Below are 18,334 nucleotides of genomic sequence, written 5' to 3'. Positions count from 1 at the left end.
TAAAAAATGACGGTTGAACAAAAAAAGAGGGGCAAAATTACTTGCATTCGGGTAAAGCCACATCACGGGCAAGCAGCAAAATGGTACTTATGCCCCGTCGGACAAGGATAAAAAATGGAAACCTTCATCAGGGGGAACTTTTTCCCCATTTTTAAGAAAGGTCATCCAGGGGCACGCAAAAAAGTTACCACACGTATATATGCGTGTATGTGCGAATAGGAGAACGCGCAAATTGGAGGACATTTCTGTTGGCATTTCCACCGCTACAATTCAGCCTGCACCCCCTAGTCCTTCGAACAGAGCAAAGACGTGCCCCGCAACTTCCATATAGACGGGTCCACGTCCGTCTTCAAATAAATTCGGAAAATAAAGTACTTGTCCGTTCGAACGTTGTACTTATACACGGGGCAGTTATAAAACATATGTTTGTTGTTTTCGATAAACTTGACCTTCTTGTCCTTGTTGGACACGACGGTGATGTGAATAACAGGCATGTTCTCGCATAGCACCTTGGGGGAACTCTCCTCCAGTTTTCCCTCTTGCCAGTTCCACTTGGACCCTTCAATGAATAAACCATGAATGTGAAAACCGTGCTCAGGGACTTCCTTAATCTTCTCAATATCGTGATTTTTAATATCAGCATATAGCACCACTTCGTCTAGCGAAATTTGGTCCTTCTTATTTAAACGCGTAATCTCCTGTTTCATACTGGTTAGGAACCCTTGAGGGTTAAAAAATCCAGGTAGCCAATAAGACTTCAACTTCCCATTATGAATATAATTCATAATTTGTTCATATCTTAAATTGAGAATATTTAACCATTGATTTAGGTTGTGACATACCCATGAAATTTCTGTTTCGCTAGCATCATAGATCCACTTTTTTGGTACCGACTGGGAGTAAAGATATTTCGTGTCATTTTGTAAATCAGCTGTCATTATTTTGGAGCCATCAATTGCACTGATGATGTCGTTTAAATTTGTTTTAACCAAATCGATGACTTTTTTAATTCTTTCAATTTCTTGTAGGAAGAAAACTTGTAATGGGGAAAAATTATATTGCACATTTTTTTCCCCTTCATTGTTGCTTTCCCAGTAGGATACGCCCAAACTATCGTACACATCATTCTCTTTCGCTATCCAAAGGATGTTCTTGTTTTTATTGTCAGATGCTGGAGTTGCGTTTTTATTAGCATTGCCTGCATGACTCAGTGGGTTATTCACCATTGCACTTCTTTGTAGCATATTTTCGCTCATATCTGAATTTTCCTTGTTCTTCCCCTTATAAAAACTGCTCTCCAAATTTGAGAAATTTTTAGTAGTTGCATTCAAATTGGTTGTTGCGTTCATGGGTTGGTTCGTCTGAATGGTTAGTTGCTGATTTTTGTTCTTTCTGTAAATAATTTTTTTTATTTCTTCCAAGTTTATTTCCGCTGGTAAGATTAGCAGGATACCCGCGGCGATTTCCTTCACCACGGTCTCCATGCTTTTTTCCTCCCCTTGGTCCACATCCCTTGGTTGGATTTCCAAAATGGAGTTCAAAACCTGCCTTGACTCATTCACACGGTACGTTATTTCAGCGTTGTTGTGAAGGTCCAGCACAGAGGGGGTGTCAATATTTGGCAGTTTCTCGATAAAATTCTGGAAGTTTGTAATTTCGTGAAATTTTGGCATATTGTAAAAATTTTCCAGACCCGTTTCATTTTTCATTTTGAACAAGTCTTCACTAAAATAATGTTGCACGTAGGTTAGCAGTAATTCCCTGTCCAAGTCGTCTGTTACTTTGCCCCCGTATTGCACTTCTGCTAGCATATAATGGATGGATTCCCAATCGATGGGTCGGTTCACCAGCAGAGTAGAATAAAGATGCTTCTCAATAAACAGGAAAGAAGCAAACAAATCTGTGATGCTAAATTCGTACGGGACACACCATCCCAATGGCCCAAACTTCTTTCTTTCGCATAAAACGCAATGCAGGTAGGATAAGGAATATATAATTTTCCTATACTTTTCATCGTCTATTTTTTCCAATATATCTTCCTTTACAATATCTTTATATATTTTCCTCATGTTATTTTTTATACCGCTACTCAGCGATGTAGATATTTTAATACTTCCGTGAAGGATGCAAATAGGAAATTCATCATCTGGCTCGGATGTCAGAAATAATCGGAAGTCTTCCTCAATTTCGTTCAACTTTTTCAGCATATTATAAACTTCGATGATGAAATTTTTATTTAAATGACAATTTTGTAAAATTAGCCAATTCCCACTGATGAGCGCATTTTTTAACTTTTCCTTTGCGATTATTTCTTGTCCTTCTCCCATGGAAATTTTGTCTGTAGGATATTTCTTAAACTTCTTCGCGAAATCGTCTATCATGTTGGTTGGGTCACTAGCCAAGGATAGTAAAAATAAAAAGGGCTTCCTATTACTCGATTCGACGAATATATTTTCCAGAGTCTCATGTTTTATCGTGTCACTATTTCTGTTGAGCACTTCGTCCACAAATTTATTTGCACACAGAATTGTTCTATCCTCCCTCAGGCAACGAATAAGACAAAGCTTAATAAATGAGCTTATTTTGCTATTCACATCTAGCCTTTCATTATAGTATGGAATATTTTTATTTTCTATATCTAGCACGTCATAGTAATTCTTCCACACATTTTCGTTCAGCTGCATTACATTCAAGATGTCGTAAAAGAAGCGATTGTTCTTGTCATTACCGAAGGAGTGGTTCGATAGAGAAACAATATTTTTATATAATTTTTCGTTCTTTAATAGCCACTTGGTGGAACTCATTTTGTTTTTTCCCCCCTTTCTGGGAGCCTCCATTTTGTTCTTATTCGCGCAATTCTCTGTGTTGGGAATACCTGCGCTGTTGCCGTTACCACTACCACTGTTAGTACCCGCAGAAGTAGTAGTACCAGTTGCCGTACCGCCGCTTCCACTAGCGCTTTTCTCTTTAGCGTTTTCGATTCCTCTTCCCTTATCGTTTGAGTTCAGATAAGCATCCGCGGATCCGTCTATGGTGCCGCCAGCGCAGTTATCCTTCTTTTTCCCCTTCGCCCCATCCGCATTGTCGCCCAGCAAATTATTACTGAGGAGTTCGCTACTAATATCGTTCGAAGGGCTGTAATGCGAAAGGGGGTTCAGGAAAAAGCTGATGTCCTTATTACTAATCACATTATCGTACAGAAGAATTTTCAAAGATATTAACAATTTGAAGATAATTTTATGCTGATCGAAAAGGCACCTTTCCATGTAGCAAATGATCAGATTGGTTAGTGTAGACAAAATAGATTCAACTCTTTTCTTAATGTGCTGTCCCTTCTCCGCTCTCTTTATAGACAAATCAAACTGTTCCAGAAATTGATGCAATGAGGTATTATATATATAATTCACATTGGTAATATCGACGATGCAAAAGTATAGGATACTTCCCCTCAATGCCACACTCCTGTATTGCTCTCTCTTCTCATTAATTTCTTTTTTCTTTTCATTACTATCCTTCAATTTCGTCTCCAACTCCTTGGATAGCAACTTGGTGTTGTTCAGAACTTCTATTAATTCCTCGTCTTCTATCAGATTAGAGCTACTTGTGTTCAGCTTGTACAACAGCTGCTTGTCAAGGTCCTGCAGCGATTTGGTGTTATCCTTAAGTTCTATCATAATATTTTTTAAAGACACTTCCAAATGTTTCTGCTCTTCCGTTAAAACCCTACCCAACAGCTGATCCTCCAACCCCTTCACCGTAACGGTAAAATCAATAACACAACATTTGGCATAAATTTCGGGGCTATAATTCGGGTTGGGCAAATTGGTAGTCATAAAGAGGTTAAAGTTTTCATCAAAATTGATTAGGTTGTTTTCTATTAGTATGTAATTTTTCTTCCCTTTTTTAATTATTTGCTTCTCCAACACGGAGTCCAATATAGGATCTATATACTCTTCCACATTTTCTATGAGTAATGTTTTTCCCTCGCTAAGACAGAACTCCAAATTGTCCTTAAACTTGCTACTGTTAAAGGTAGTAATACACCTATGATTGGATAAATCGTTTTGAAATTCCTTGTTCTTTATCCAGTTGCTGGCTTGGCACTGTGGATCTATAAGCAAGACGTACTTGTTGCTGTTTTCGCTAATCAGTGCATTCTCAATGCTAAGTCTATCATTAGGCAATTTCTGAACACTCCAGTCGCAAATTTTGGTGTCATCTGACGATAGGACGTATTTTATCACATCGATGTTATCAGACACGGGTATGTTTTTTATATTTTTCGTGTAGTGATAGAAAACTTCATTCATTAGATAATTCCTGAACTCTGTGTTGAACATACCGCAGTATGAAATGAAGGACGAGCAGATAAAAACATCTCCAACGATTTTCTTCTTGATGTTGGAAAAGTTGTTAGAATCTTCTGTCCACCTTGCCTTTTCGCTACCCAAGCCGTTAATTAATTTGTTGGCTTGTTCAATTCTTTGTTTCGTTTTTAAAGCTGTTTCTTCTAGAGTTTTTTTTTTCTTAAACATATTTTCAATGTCTAAATTGAGGTTGTCAACAAATAGTTGCGCTTTTAGGAGAGAGTCTTCCGCTTCCGCTAGCTGTTTCAGAGCATCTTCCAATCTGCCTGTTTGTATTTTCAAGTAACTCATCTTCGGTTTTACAATTTTGGATGCTTGGTTATACATAGCCATGGCGCCAACCCATTTGCAAAGTCCCTCAGCCGCAACGGAAGCCTTCTTTGCAATTTGCGTCTTGAAAAAAGAAGACTCAATGTAAGGTTTTAACAACTCAATAGTTTCCTCATTAATGTTATCCTTTTCATTTTTAGAAAAATCAAACAGAAGATTTAAAAATCGAATATCAGCCATTAGCGGCTTGGCATATTCGTCAAAAGAATCTTGGATAAATTCTACATGTTGTTTATTTACGTACTTTACACTAATTTTCGGTTCCTTTAACTTCCCCTGCAGGAGAATTAACACCCCATCGAAGACGATACGAATAATATCCGATGGCGTTTTCATACTCTTCAATTCGGTTATATCCTTGGCGGTGATACTTTTGATTGCTTCCTCTGCCTCATGCAAATATGGCAATGCTGCTTTGAGATCCTTATCTGCTTCTTCTTGTTCCTTCAAAATGATGTCCTTCTCCTTTATGCACTTATCCCTAAATTTGGACACTTCTATGCTTTGCTTTTCTGCTTTGAGTGATTCCTTCTTTACCTTTTCTAGAAGCACATTGGTTTGCTCATCAGATTCCTTCAATTTTTCTTCCTCAGTTGTGAGACTTTCCCTCATTTTCTGAACATCCATGGCTGCCTCGTTTAGTTTCTTCAATCCTATATCTACACTTTCTTTCAAACTTTGAATTTCTTCGTACTTTTTCACGTACATTTGTTTGTACAAATCGATGAAGGATAAATACGACTTGGGAGTCACGTACGTATTTCTCCTCATTCTTTCCTTGTACGTTTCACACGTGTCTGATACCTTCTTATGGACAATAGCAAATAGGTTGAAAAAGTCGTCCCTCAGCTTCTCCTCAATGTCGATGTGGAAATTGTTGAGGTACGCTGTGGACACGTTTACAAGGGCTTCTAAAGGCCACTTCAAAAACCAGTTTATGGTGACACAGTTGTATATGCACGGAAATTGCTGGTACCGTAAAGCAAACTCCTTATGGATAGGAGAGAAGCACAAAAAGATGTGAAGGTTGTTTCTAAAATTGTCTAACAAATAATCAAAAATGACACTAGACGATACGTTAAAATCGTTTATTACTTTTTCGTCTTTTTTTTTCCTAGTTTCTTTCTCATTGCTCATGTAATCGCTGTCATTGTCGACGCTGCTCCTGGACGAAGCGTCACTTCTGAATTGTGAATCTTTCGACTCGTTTTCCATCTCCATGTCATCCATATTGTAGTCATTCTTTTTATTTTTCTTCTTTCCCCCGGCACCTCTCATTTTTGATGACTGGTTCAGTTTGTTCATTTCCTTCAAGTAGGACTCCTTCATTTCAGCGCAAATGGCCTCCTTCTCATCCTTAATGAACAATCCATATACCAGCCCAGTGGAGAGAATCGAATTCACATGCTCCAGTATGAAGTCGTTCTTCTCTATATCACTATCGCTTAACAGAAAGGTTGTCTTCTTGTTCATTTGCCCTGCAGATATGTACAAACTTTTTAAATCCTCAAAAAATAAATTCTTCGTATACGTCTTGGTTATATTTAACTGAAATAGCACTTGTTCGCTAATGAAAACACTAAGCTTGGTTAGTGACCTTTTGCCAGACCCCCCGACGCCTACCAGCATGCTGGACCCCTGCGGCGTTTCCATAACTCGGTTAATGATAAGCAAATGTTTCAGCGAATCATCAAAGAATACCAAATCTAGCTTTTTCACATTGTTCATATTGTACTCCTTCATATATTCGTAGGCAATATATCTTAGCCTTTCAAAATCTGCAACAATTTTGTAATCCTTCTTCATCCAAGAGAAGGAAAAGTTGTTCAGATTTTCTTCTTCATCGTTTTCCGCCCTTACTATTTCTACGTTCGGGTTATTCCTTGTAGATGCGGATGGACTTCCCCTTTGTATCTTATTCGTATCTGCCATGTTTAAGTTGTTACTCTGTCCATCTTTTATATTTTCCTTATTTAAGTACCTACTTGGACTGTTGCTTACTCCCCCTTTGGCAGCACCTCCAAGTGGACTTTCCCCTTTGCCCTTTTTCGTCTGGTCCACAGTTTCTATAAGATCATTCTCAATCATGTATTCAGTTTGCTCCTTTTCCGAAACGTAGAAGTAGCTAAAGTATATGCTCTTCTCCGCTATGTCTTTGTAAGATGGGTAGTACAGCTTAAACACTTGCTTCAGTTGATCTAGAGAGAAATCTTTATCTTCCATTCGGGAGAGCTTATCAATTAGGACCCTCTCACACTCATGCTTCCACAGGGATAGGAAATTGTGCAAGTTGTTATCTACCGTTTCAAAAGGGCACAACAACATGGAGTAAAATATTTTGGCCAAATCTCTCGTTGTATATAAGTAATGAAAACGAGAGGGAACTGGCAGAAGATGCTTTTTCAATCTGCTAAACAAGTTAATGGTACACAGAATTATCTTGTCTATATTGTCTACAATGTCGTCTGAGAAATTTTTCTTCTTATTAAATTTAGTCCTCAACACAGTGCCATAAATTGTGTTTATCGAATTTAAATTGTAAGGAGGTATATTCACGTTGAACCATTTCGACTTTAGCCTCTTTGGGATGTCGTTGTTTCCACATCCTGGGTGGTTAATACACCCTATGTATTCTAGGTCAATTATTTTTTTAAAGTTTCCCCTTTTGTCTTTATCTAAAAAGTAGAATCCTTGAAATTCTATCAGCTGTCTCAGCAGCTCCAAGGTACTTTGATCTCCCCATTCGTTAATCTTAGGCATAGACATATCGTCTATGAAGATAATGGATTTTGTATTTCCTATCGGACCATACGTCTTTCCACTTTTCCTTTCCAGTTCTGATTCGATGAACAGTTGGAATTTCTCCGGAGTCGTGACGCTTGAAAAATTGAACCTCTTAGTATTCTTGTCCTGCTTAGATGTATACAACAATGCTATGGACGTCTTCGCAGAACCGGTAGAACCCAACAGTAAGGTACTTTTGTACGTATGGAAATTGTGGCACTTAATAGGAATACTAGAAATTAATTTTATTATATGCTCCACTTTGTTAGTCTCCATGGTTGGGATTAATATGGACGAAATGGAGTTCATATTCTTTGGCATTCTAAACGGGGCTACGTTCCACTTGGTCAACTTCCTCAGCTTCATGTCAAAGTAGTAGTCATAAATGAGGCATGTTTCTTTTTCGAATTCGTCCTCTGCATCATCTTTGTCGTTTCCTGGAGGGATTTTCTCTCCTCCTCCCATTTTGGAATCCGCGTTTTTACTGCCCTGATTCGAATTGTCTCCTTCCCTCAGAAGAGCTTTAACAAATGGCACGTTTTTTACTAAAAAGTTGTGTACCTTAAGTCTGTCCCTATGCTCCAGCAAACCACACAATCCCCACAATATTGCGTAGAGCATTATTTGTTCGCACTCTTCTGCTTTGACTTGTTCGTATTTGGTTGCAGATGTTATGCTGAAATTGTTCAGGGTGTCCATCTTGTCATCTTCCTCTAACTCCTCTTCCTCCTTCACATCAGCCGTATCCGCTGTTGCCACGGGTGGACCACTTTTGCTGGACTCGTCCCCATTTCCGCCGTCTTCCCCCCTTTTCTTTTCCTTCCCAGGCAGGTCCTGCTTAGCACTTGCACCATTTATGGGTTGCCCCTTGGAGTTCTCTCTTGGCACGCTTCCTCCCCTTGGGTCGCCAACTTTTGTGCCAATTTTACTCCTATCGCTAGTAATAGGTAGCGTTTCTTTTCCTTTCACCGCTTCTGCTTCCTTCCCCTTTTTTCCTTTCACAGCACTACTGTCAGTCTTCTCATGGAGGGTAGTTGTCCCATCCGGTACCTCCACGTGGTCCTTCCTCACAACCTTATCACTATGGTGCAGCAACTTCTTCTCACTGTTGTCACAAAAAAATATCTTGTGCAAATCTTCCTCATTGTACATAAAGTTATTAATGGCATTCACATACTGAATCAGTTGCGTGTTCAACAAATTGATGGTCTGCGAAATTAAAATCGAGTCGGTGACTTCCATCACGAATTTGCAGTTCTCCTTGACGAAATTTAAAATTTGAATTCTATCCAAATAGAAAATAAACAGTTTGTTAAAAATGGGGAATAGTGTACCCCCATATGTGTGCACATCCTTCAATTTTTGCAGCCAGCTGTAAATGAACGGCTTATAACCCAAATCGCTGTCAGAAATGTAGACAATACCAGCCCTACTAACCGTAGCGGGAGAAGCATTATTCAGGTTTTCCACTTCGAAGGCTATCTTCGTATTATCTGTCATAGGAATTCTGTCATTATTAGCTAACGTTAATATTTTATTGTCGTCTAGAACTGTATTTAAGTTTTCGATCCAAATAGCGTCCACGGGTCCATCACACACAATCCAAGTATTGTACTTCAAATTGTTGTTATTATATTTTTCCCATATATTTGCGAAAATACCAGGAGTCCATTCTTCACTCAAATTATCCTTCACTCCATACATATGCTCTGACGTTATAGCCTTCGGATTTAGTGTAATAATTTTTGTCACATTTCCTATATTACTTAGTGCAGAAGTGAGGATGTTTAATATTTCTGTCTTCCCTGTGAGGGTGTTTCCTACTAACATGAACCCGTGACGAACTAGCGAAGTTTCATAAAGCTGTAATATTTTCAGAATCCACTTACTCTTTGCGCAGAGTTTCTTCTTATTAATAATTTGGTGCACATTTTCCTCAATCAATTGGTAGCTCTTCTTTGTGATGTTGTGGAACTTTGGAAAAACGTCATTCAGTAGGGACAAGAATAACAACACGTCATCGTAAATTAGCTTCGACAGATTCATGTCCCGCAACGTTCTCATTAGAAGCATTTCTTCATCGTTTTCATTCGCCCCCGCAGCTCTTTTCGTATCTCCAGCGGTACGCAGGACAGATAAAATATTCCTCAACCCAAAGTCGTAGTGCTTCTGCTTAGAGAGCTGCTCTTCGCACAAACTGTAAAGCGACTTAAATTTGTTGCTCAAATTGTCTATATCTAAGTAACCAACAGATGCCAATTTCACCTTTATGATAATTTGCCTATCTGGCACCATCATCGAAATGAACCGAAAAAATATTTTTAAATTCTCTGGCAGGAGTTGTCTTCCTGCATATCCTGGATTCATTGTAATAAAATAAGCGGAGGATGGATTCAAATTAATCGATTTAGAATCACCTGGAAAGAGAAACGATTTTAGGGACTGCTTCTTCGCCGTTACTATGGACTCGATCTGCATGGCCACCACGGACAAAACGTCCAAGTTAATTCTGTTAAATTCGTCGAAGCATCCCCATAGCCCACTTCTACACAGCCCTTTAAATATCTTTGCCATATCTTTATACTTATGTTGATTAGAGCAGTTCGTCACAATGACGTAGATCCCTAATGTTCTTCCTAAATCTTTGACCGTTTCTGTTTTTCCTGTTCCCGCAGGTCCTGCTGGAGCACCACCATAGCATAGTCCTAGTGCCTGCGCGCAGGTTAAATAACACCTATCCGTTAGTGGAGTTATACACAGCCTTTCCTTAATACCTAGATATTCGTAAGAGTATACAAAATCGACGTCAGAAATGCTAATCAGAATGACATTCTTCTCCACTTTGTAATAAATCCTCGTCTGTTTTAGCCAGTCAAAATCGGTGCATGTTTTGATCTTATACTCCTTTATCTTAGCTGATATTTCGTTGAACAAATCCCTCTGGTGGACATGTATAGTAACCAGAGTTTCATATTTTGTTCTGTTCAGTTTGGTGCCCAAATCGGAAAGACATATGTTCACCAACTCAGACATGATATAATTGATTTTTTTGTTGGTCACTTTTAATATATTTTTCTCCGAATGGTATTTGTGGATACATTTTTCTATATCATTTGTCCACATGACTTGCAAACATATGAGAGCAACCTGTGCAATGTTCTTATCACAGAATTCTTTTAAATTCATTGTCTTGAATAGCTGTGCCGAGCTGGCTACCCCTAATTTGCACTCCTTTTTCACCGCCTTCTGCATCTCCTTCTCGAGCAATATCAGCCAATTTTCTATATTTCCGTCTATCGTCACATGGTTGACTAACTGCACCGTTTCGATATCATCCTTCTCCTTATTATTTATACAAATGATTCTTTTCTTGTTCTGTATGGTCTTTATGGTGAGGTAATTTATAGCATCGAAGAGTTTTATTAACTCGGATTGAATTATGTTAATGTCCGATCCTTGAGAAAGTATTTTCAGTAACACCAAATTGGACACGAAGTAAAAACGGGGAAACTTGCTCCTCTTCCCCTCCAAGTACGATTCTAGAGACTTCTGACAGCTCTCCAACCCCTTCTGCATATTCGGCAATAATTCCTTTAGCATACTACTTTGGCAGCATTCTATAACAATGGAGGATTCATTAGCAATATTGATTATGTTAATCCAGTCTTTGTCAATTTGGTGGAACCTCTTAGACTCGATTGGCATTTGTCTTGCTATGTCCCCACTGGTAAAGACGCTCTCCATTGAACACCACAGCATCTGCACTTTGATCCAACGCTCCACAATATCACTACAGTCAGATAATTTATTCAACAGCAATAGCAGCTTACTCTTAAATGGCTTGCTATACTTTGTAGAATTGATATTGTTTAGTAAAATTTGACTTTCTTCTAAGCTCTCTTGTATTTCTGTTACTTTGCTTCCCACCAGGATACATGCATAGTCCCTGTTTTTCCACTTACTAAACTGGAAGCATGTTTCGTTCCATATTTTATACTGTTCGTTTATCTTTTCCTCAATGCTCGCCTCCTTCTCTGCGCTGTCGCATATGTCCAGAATGTCGTCCTTCTTTTGCAGCAAGTTGTAATTTATTATATCTTTGATGAAAAAGTCCATGTTGTCTAGGTCCAGCTTATTTAAGTTGTCTATGTATTCCTCTTCATCCACGCAGGCGCTTTCGATGAGCATGCCTCCATCGAGGGTTTTCTCCTTCGGGGGGGATTGATCAGCACGTTCATCAACTTGTGCAGTTCCCTCATCGGCATTCGGCACAACTGCAGTAGAAGCCGTATCCACCGCCGCAGAAGACGCCTCCCCCTTCTCCTCACAGGTGGTTTTCTTCCCCTTTTTCTCCTTCGTGGTGCTCTCCTTCTTCTTCTCCTTCAGCACACCGACAATCTCCACCCAGTGGCGCTTCAAAATGGTCTTCTTCTCCAGCTCGTCCACAATGGGCGTGATTTCTTTAAAGTAAAAAATTTCCTTCACCAAGTTCTTGTAAATCACGATCATTTTCAAATTCTTGGGGAGCTGAGAGCACTTCTTCTCGAAAGACAGAATGTCATTTTTCAATTCCTTCATTTTTACAATTCCCTCGTTCCACTTTAAATTTTTCCACTCGTTCAGCTTCTCCTTCAGTTGCACATACAAATCGTACAATGAATAAAAATTATTTATCTCCGTTGTGCTTAGGAAAAGGTCATCATGCTCTTGGTGCTTTAGACCGAATATGGACTCTCCCTTATAGTAGCTATTGTATTTTTTCTTCAGCATGGAGATTTCTTCCTTGTATCGCTTTAGCAGTTCGAATGCGTTCAGCGGATTTATGTGTTCACTTTTGAAATTCATTTTTAGGAAATTCTCTCTAAACATTTTTATGTCTTCCTTAAAGTTACAAATGTTATTCATTAACTCATTTTTCATGATGCTTTTTTTTTCTTGTATTTCTTCTTCTACATTTCTTGTCAAAGATATGAGTTCGTTAAATTTGTTCAAAATGACATTTTTTTTCTCCACCTCAGATTTGTACAAGGAAATAAATTTCCTTTTCATCCCATTTAGTTTGTTAAACGTTTGTAGGAGATTCCTATTATACGACTCATCCATTTCGTACATATCGCTAGAGGATTTCCTCTTATCAAGATTGCTAATAAATTTTTGCTGATAATTTTCTTCCTCATCATAATGACCAGAATTCCTCATAGATTCTACATGCTTTTTCAGAAAATTGTTCATGTAAAATTCCAGCACGTCTACCATTTGGTTTATGGGATTCAGCGCAATATCTATGGTGGACTCGAAGACGTGTATTTTCTTTATAACGTTTATCACGTAGTATAGCGAATCTACATCCACAATGTTCTTCTTCAGCTTTGTCTTATATTCACTCATTTTTTTTATGAGCAGATCGCTCTTCCTCTTGACCGGTTGTATGACTTTATTTGCACACTGTAGAGCTTCATTTTCTATTATATTTATCAAGTACATTTTGAAGCTCTCCAAGTTGAACTTGAACACGTTACGTGAGTAGAAGCTGTCTATATTGTTTATTTCCTTTTTTATGTTTATGAATTTTTTTATCTTCTCCTCCTCTTGGTATATTTTTAATTCGTCTTCCTCTTCTTCTTCTCCTTCCGTGTCGGATCCGCTGGTGAGGCTCTCCTCTTTCATGTCATTCTCATTGTTGATTTGTTCTTCACCCTTTTCGTTCGCATTTGTAAGGTCCGTTTCGTTTTTTCCTTCATTTGCACTGAAATGGAGCACATTGCTCTGCTCCTCTAACGCCACCTGGACGTTGGTGTGATTTCCTCCACCTGGCACAAGGCCAGGATGTTTGTCCTCATTGTGTGTATCCTTTGCGGCCTCCCTCAGTTTTTCCGACTCGAAATCGCGAATTATATATTTGTACTTGTCAAATTTGCTGATGAACTCGTCCACGATGCCCTGGAACACGCCCAGCTTTTCATTCAGCTTGACCAGCTCCTTTTCTATATTTTTGTCTTCCCTGATTTTCTCGTAAAAATCGAAATCGTGCTTCAAGTTGCGAACGCAGTTTTCAGTTTCCATGTTCAGCTCCTCCGTGACATGTTTGGAGGACTCCCTTACGTTCTTCTTATTAAAGTAGGAATAGTCCAGCAGCTCCTCAAATATGCTCTTCTGTCTGGACTCAGTTACATCTTCTTTGTTGCCTCTCTTTGTGGAGGACTTTTCCATCACCCCCGTGTGCTCCTCCTTCCCCGTGGAGGCACCGCATTTTTTACTTCCCCCCCGATCATTAAGGAAAAACTGCTTCACTAAATCATCCCCACTTATCCAGTTGTCTATATAAATTAAATTGTTAATGGAAACGTTTATGATTTTTTTGATATTCTCCTTTATGGTGCTAATGGAAGGGTTAATCACAATGTCATTTTCGTGAACGAGGAGCAAAATCTCAATTTCATTCTTCCGAAGTTGGTTGTTTTGTGTGTTTTCCCCTTCCAAATTAGACCATGTATTAATGAGGCTCCTAATATTCTTTAGGTAAATTTTTTTCAGCACCGACAAAAATATATCATAGTAAAATTTCCTCGTGTTTAGAATTTCCTCCTTCGTAATTTCGGTCTTCAGCTTATTTTCATAAACATACTGTATGTTTGTGAGCAGGTCGAAAATGGCGATTTGTATTTTCTTCGAGATGGAATTACAGAGGATAATTTTGTTGTGGAATTTTTTCTTATGCTTGTTGATAGCGAGTTTTTCATTTTTATGCTTCAGAATTCGGTAGATCACCTTCGTGTTATAGCTAATATGGTCGTCAATAATATCGTACAAGGAGTTAATTGCCTCTTCAAATTGCGTTAACTCTTTGTGCAAATTTGTTATAGAATCTTCCAGGGCATAATTACTCCATGTGTATTTGACCAGAAAGGGGAGAAGCAATTGGTCGATGTAAATAAAAAACCGCTTTAATGTAAACTCGATGTCTTTTTTTTTATTATTTTTCATTTTTTTTATCAATATAAGTATGTTATGGAGCTTGTAGTAAAAGCTATATATTTTCGCTTCCTGCGAAATCATATTTTTTACTTCCTCCGGGATTTGGAATTTGAAAGACAGAAATATTTTAGCCTCCCTAATTATTCTCTTTATTCTGTTGTCAAAGTTTACTATCACGTTCTTCGTCTTCGGGTGCTTCACAAACACGGTAACGTTTAAACTGTTCACACTTTTTATAAAGCATAGCCAATGTTTAAATAGCTTATTCTTATACTCTTCAATAAACTTGGAGATTTTCAAGTATAATTTTAGTACCTCCTTCCCGTTGGCATTTCTAAACAAGACGTTCTTTATTTTTTTCCTTTCTCTTTCGTTTATCCGCGTGGTGGGTTCTACGCTAGTTGAGAACTCCTTTTTTTCTTCTTCCTCACCGTCTTTACCTTCCCCTTTGGCATTTTCCACACTTGTCCCGTTCGATGCTGATGTGTCCTTCTTCTTCTCCTCCTCCGCTGTTTTCTTCCTTTCGTGGTCTTCCAACAATTTCGTAACTTGCTCATTTATACTGCAAAAAGTGTCCCCACTTTCGTCATCCACCCTGCGCAGAGACCCATTGACTGTCTTACCCCCGATGGGATGCGCCTCTCTCCTGTTATCCATGTTGGTCTTCCCCTTCATAGCAGACAAGTCATTATTCAAGTGAGGCAACTCGAAGTACGAAGAGAGGTCATCCTTATCGACGAGGGACGAATTATTTTCGTCCAGAAAAATCTGAACAATATGATTGATCTTGTAGTTAATGCTGAGGATCCAAAAAATATTTTTCAAATAATTTATGCTCTTACTGGAGTTTAAGTTACTCTTATAATTTTCCAGTTCGTTATTTATGCCATTTAAAATTTCTAAAAATTGACACAGCAGTATATCATATTTTGTGTGTAAAAAATGGATCAAGTAATTTCTTATGAAATGCTCCTTAAATTTGAAGAAGATAAAAAAGGAGAACATAATGTTGGAGCTGCTGTTCAACAAGCTCACGATGCTGTCTTGCAAGTCGCTCTCCAGCTCAGATATATACACTCGCAATTCTACAAAATCCCTATCGAAGTAGTTATCCGTATAATTTAGCATATCTTCCGTGTGCTTCATTTTGAAATCCTTTATGTACTTATTGAACGATGCAGTTATGTTTTGTATGCTCTCAAATTTCACCCTTCTGAGTGACTTAAACTGTTTTATGCATAGGAATAAATCCACCAACTTTTTCAGACGCCTACAGAATATTTCTATCTTGCAGAATATCACCTTGGTGTTCAAATCGATGGATTTATTTTGAGAATTCTCTTCGAAAAAAGTTTTTATACTTTCAAATTCTTCCCTGTACTTTTCATGCAATTTAAAGCATAACTCAAATTTGTCGATTAAATCATCTGGATCTAGTAGCCATAGATTCTGTCTCCTCTTCAGTTGTTCTATTTTTCTGCTTTCATTGTCCTTCTCATTTGAATAATCCTGTTCTTCTTCATTTAACTTGTTATCCATGTTTTCTTCCATGTCTTCATTATCTTGTTCGTCTTCAGATTCGTCACTTTGGTCATCCCATGCGCAAACTCCATTTTCATCATCCAGGTAAACGTTTTCGCTCTGTTCATTTTTATCTGCCCCTTCATAGTCTTCCTCCTGGTCATTCCCATCTTCTGAGTGTTTTCTAAAATTTGAATTCCCTCCTTTCTTTTTCCCCGAACCCTGCATTCTATTCTGTTCATCAGTGTGCCCCCCACTCTGATCATCATCATGGCCGTAATTATCCCCCTCATCACCACCCCCGTTTTCCACATTTTTATCCGACTTCGCATCGCCATATTCGCTGCCGATTGGTACACCCTTCCTACCTCGTCTATTATTCGTCCTTCTCCGTTTTCGCGTCTTCTTTTTCGCACTAAATATTTCCTCCTTGCATTTAATCACCAGCTGGTTGGTGATCTTAATGAACAAGTTGTTCAGCTTGTTGGGTGTATTGTAAAAGCGAGCCACCAGATATATCATCTTAATGGAATTCAAAAGAGAAGGAAGGTTATCTATAATATTCTCTACGTTGCATAGATAAAGGGACAGAATAAATTGTTCTATACTTTCCAAGTATTTTATATTGTCCTTACTTTCATTAAATTCATTTTCAATTTTCGTTTCTAATTCTCTCCACTTGTTCAGTATTTCAAATGTGTAGGTATATTTTTGTTCCTCACTATTTGCACTATTTATATTTATGTTATTTATTATTTTTTTTATTTCGTTGCTTCTCAGTTCTTCCATAATGAAGAGTAGATACCTGTGTTTGTACCTCCAGTACTGGATCTCGATAAATGGTCCCACGTCTACATTGGATTTTTTGTACTCTTGAATTTTCTCTTGCATATCATGGAATAGGTTTTCTAAAATGTTTAAATATTTGGTCAAGTGCGCGGTTTCATTCTTCTTTTTCAGCATTTTATTTTCCGTTTCGCTAGCTCCCCCCATCTTATCGCTTGCTGCAAGGACATCGTTTCCCTCCTCGCAAATAATCTCATGCTGATCCTCCTGCTTCATCTTCAATTTCACCTTTTTTATATTTTCTAAAATGAGAATAAATTCGTCCAGCTCCCTTACATACGTGTCAAACTCCATCCTAAACTTTTTCACTTCGTCTCCGCAAATATTTGCATGTATCATTTTGTTATTCAAAAAGAGCGGGTAAATAACTTTGTGCAGCATCACCTTTAGCGTGTCTAAAATATTTGGAGATAAAATTCCATAGAGTATGTTCCTGTCATCCTTCAGATCGCCATTTAAACACTTATAAAAATAAACAATTTTTTTATCAAATTTTATATTTTCCTCTTTTGCTACCACCATTTGGTTCTTTTCCACCCCGAAGAGCAGCAAATCATTTTTCTCCTTGCCTAGGAAATTGTCGACCACTTCCTTCCTTTCATCTGCGTTTCTGTCTAGCAAGGAGTCCACATTGTACTCTTCCTTATAGGCAAACTTGAGCTTGTTCATAACCCACTTGTGCGCCCCGTAGGCCTGTGACTCCTCACTTCGTCGCTCCATCTTGCTCAGCTTCTACGCGTCCCTACATGTATGTGAATACGTGTGATGTGAAAAAATAGGCTGCACATACGTGTGTGTTAACCGTGCGGGGAAGGTGTCTAGATGGGGTTACTCCCCCGTACCAATTCATATCATGCGAAAGGGGGTTCCCTAAACATACTACATGCACGTAAATATCTCCACCCCTCCTGCGGAAGAGTACAACCACCGCGTAAATATTACACTACACACCTTCCCTCTACATGCATGAAACGAGTCCCCTTGCATACCCTTCCTTTTAAGTGTTCATTTGGATTTTTTCTTTTTCTTTATTCCCACAATAAAATGGAATTTATCAGTTTGTGCCTATTTTTTGTGCGTTTTTCTCTTTTTCTGCTAAGCAGGGTCGCATGTGCATCTGCGCGACAAGAGAACACTGCTATTTTCCCCTGTAGGCTGCACCAAATGGTGGGCTGCACTAATTAAATTAGAGTGCATTCGCAGAGAACGAATTACAGCTTTTCAAATTATACCACAGTCAGTGTGTTCCTATTCGCGCAAGCTTCATATGGGCGTTACGTGTACTTATATATGTAAATATAAAAATAGGCACAAAAATATATTTACATATGCATCTGTGTAGGTATATTATTATGTAAACATATTGCACACACGCATGCGTGTACCTCTGCATGCACAGGAAGGCGTACAGGTATTTACGTGCTTTACCTATCTGTGGACACATATGGTACAAACACACCCATGTAGACGCTTCTACATAAACATATTTCATACACACATATTGCAAACAC

General features: G+C 38.4%; 1 protein-coding gene across 1 annotated transcript; it reads right to left on the bottom strand.

Annotated features, from left to right (window-relative positions):
* Positions 1-284: 284 nt before the first annotated feature.
* On the bottom strand, positions 285-17,543 carry PCOAH_00018730 (Uncharacterized protein; the record flags this gene model as incomplete). The annotated part of the gene is made up of 1 exon (XM_020058682.1): positions 285-17,543. One exon carries the CDS (start codon positions 17,541-17,543, stop codon positions 285-287), a length of 17,259 nt encoding a protein of 5,752 aa, XP_019914199.1.
* Positions 17,544-18,334: the final 791 nt, after the last annotated feature.

Source organism: Plasmodium coatneyi, chromosome 7 (assembly GCF_001680005.1).
Source record: "Plasmodium coatneyi strain Hackeri chromosome 7, complete sequence".
NCBI classification, from domain to species: Eukaryota; Apicomplexa; class Aconoidasida; order Haemosporida; family Plasmodiidae; genus Plasmodium; species Plasmodium coatneyi.
This window is presented reverse-complemented; position numbering and strand designations above follow the sequence as displayed.